The sequence below is a fragment of the Labeo rohita genome, unplaced genomic scaffold (genome assembly GCF_022985175.1).
Source record: "Labeo rohita strain BAU-BD-2019 unplaced genomic scaffold, IGBB_LRoh.1.0 scaffold_2015, whole genome shotgun sequence".
In the NCBI taxonomy this organism is placed as follows: domain Eukaryota; kingdom Metazoa; phylum Chordata; class Actinopteri; order Cypriniformes; family Cyprinidae; genus Labeo; species Labeo rohita.
This window is the reverse complement of record NW_026128237.1, coordinates 5459-6540: the sequence shown is the minus strand read 5'-3', so window position 1 is coordinate 6540 and position 1082 is coordinate 5459. Positions and strand designations below refer to the sequence as shown.

General features: G+C 37.2%; 1 gene segment (V, D, J or C); it reads left to right on the top strand.

Moving 5' to 3' along the window:
- The first annotated feature begins 211 nt into the window (after nt 1-211).
- LOC127159235 (probable non-functional immunoglobulinn kappa variable 1-37) lies at nt 212-805 on the top strand. The segment is given in 2 exon segments: nt 212-370; nt 468-805. Coding segments are annotated over 2 exon segments (372 nt in total).
- The last annotated feature ends 277 nt before the right edge of the window (nt 806-1082 follow it).

Here is a 1082-nt window from a genome sequence, read left to right as displayed (position 1 = left end):
GTTTGAAGTAACTTTTTAATGTATCTTAAAAAGTCATCAAGAAATCCGCTTCAGTTTCATTATTTTTTTTAAAGAAATGTTATGTTCAATAGCTCACATTAATCACAAAGTATTAAAGCTTCTGTTGTTTAGTGGAATATGAACATGTATAGAAAAATACATGAGGTCTGAGTCTGACAGCTGCCTGTTCTGTGTATGAAGATCATTTACATAGAGAGACACTTTGCATGAGAGTGTTTATAGTGCTGTGAGTTTAACACTTCATGACTGAGAGCAGAACAGAACAGAATCTTCATCATCACACAAGACAAAACAACAACAATGAACAACATCATCATCCTCATCTGGACACTCACACTGTTTGCTCAAGGTTTGTAGTACAACTTTCATAACAACAGTTACAGTAATTGTTTTAAAATGTGAAATATACATAATTTTAATTCTTGTCTTTTTTCCCTTTCTTTCAGAGTGTAGAGGACAGTACACTGTTACTCAGAGTCCATCAATAACAGCAGCTCAAGGACAAGAAGTCAGAATAAACTGTAAAGTCAGCAGTGGAGTGTATGGTGGTAGTTACTTACACTGGTACTTACAGAAACCTGGAGAAACTCCTAAACTCCTCATATATTATACAAACAACCTCCAGTCAGGAACTCCATCTAGATTCAGTGGCAGTGAATCTGGCAGTGATTTCACTCTGACCATCAGTGGAGTCCAGACTGAAGATACAGGAGATTATTACTGTCAGAGTTTACACAACCCGAGCAGCACTTGGGTGTTCACACAGTGATAAAGAGTCGTACAAAAACCTCCGTCAGTCAGAGTCACAGTGACTGCACTGATACAGATGAGAGAAACTGCAGCTGCTGATGGGTGTGAATCAACTCAATCACTCTTGTCTGTAGATCACTATATTACAATGCAGAACACTATCTAATAATAAATTCAGTCTGTACTGGTTAGGTTAATCACTATAATGAATGAACAAAAAAGGCTTGATACTCAACAAACATTGCAGTCAAAATAAATGAAGTACCAAACGTAGGTTCGGGAGGAGCCTAATCATTCAGTCCTGTCAATCA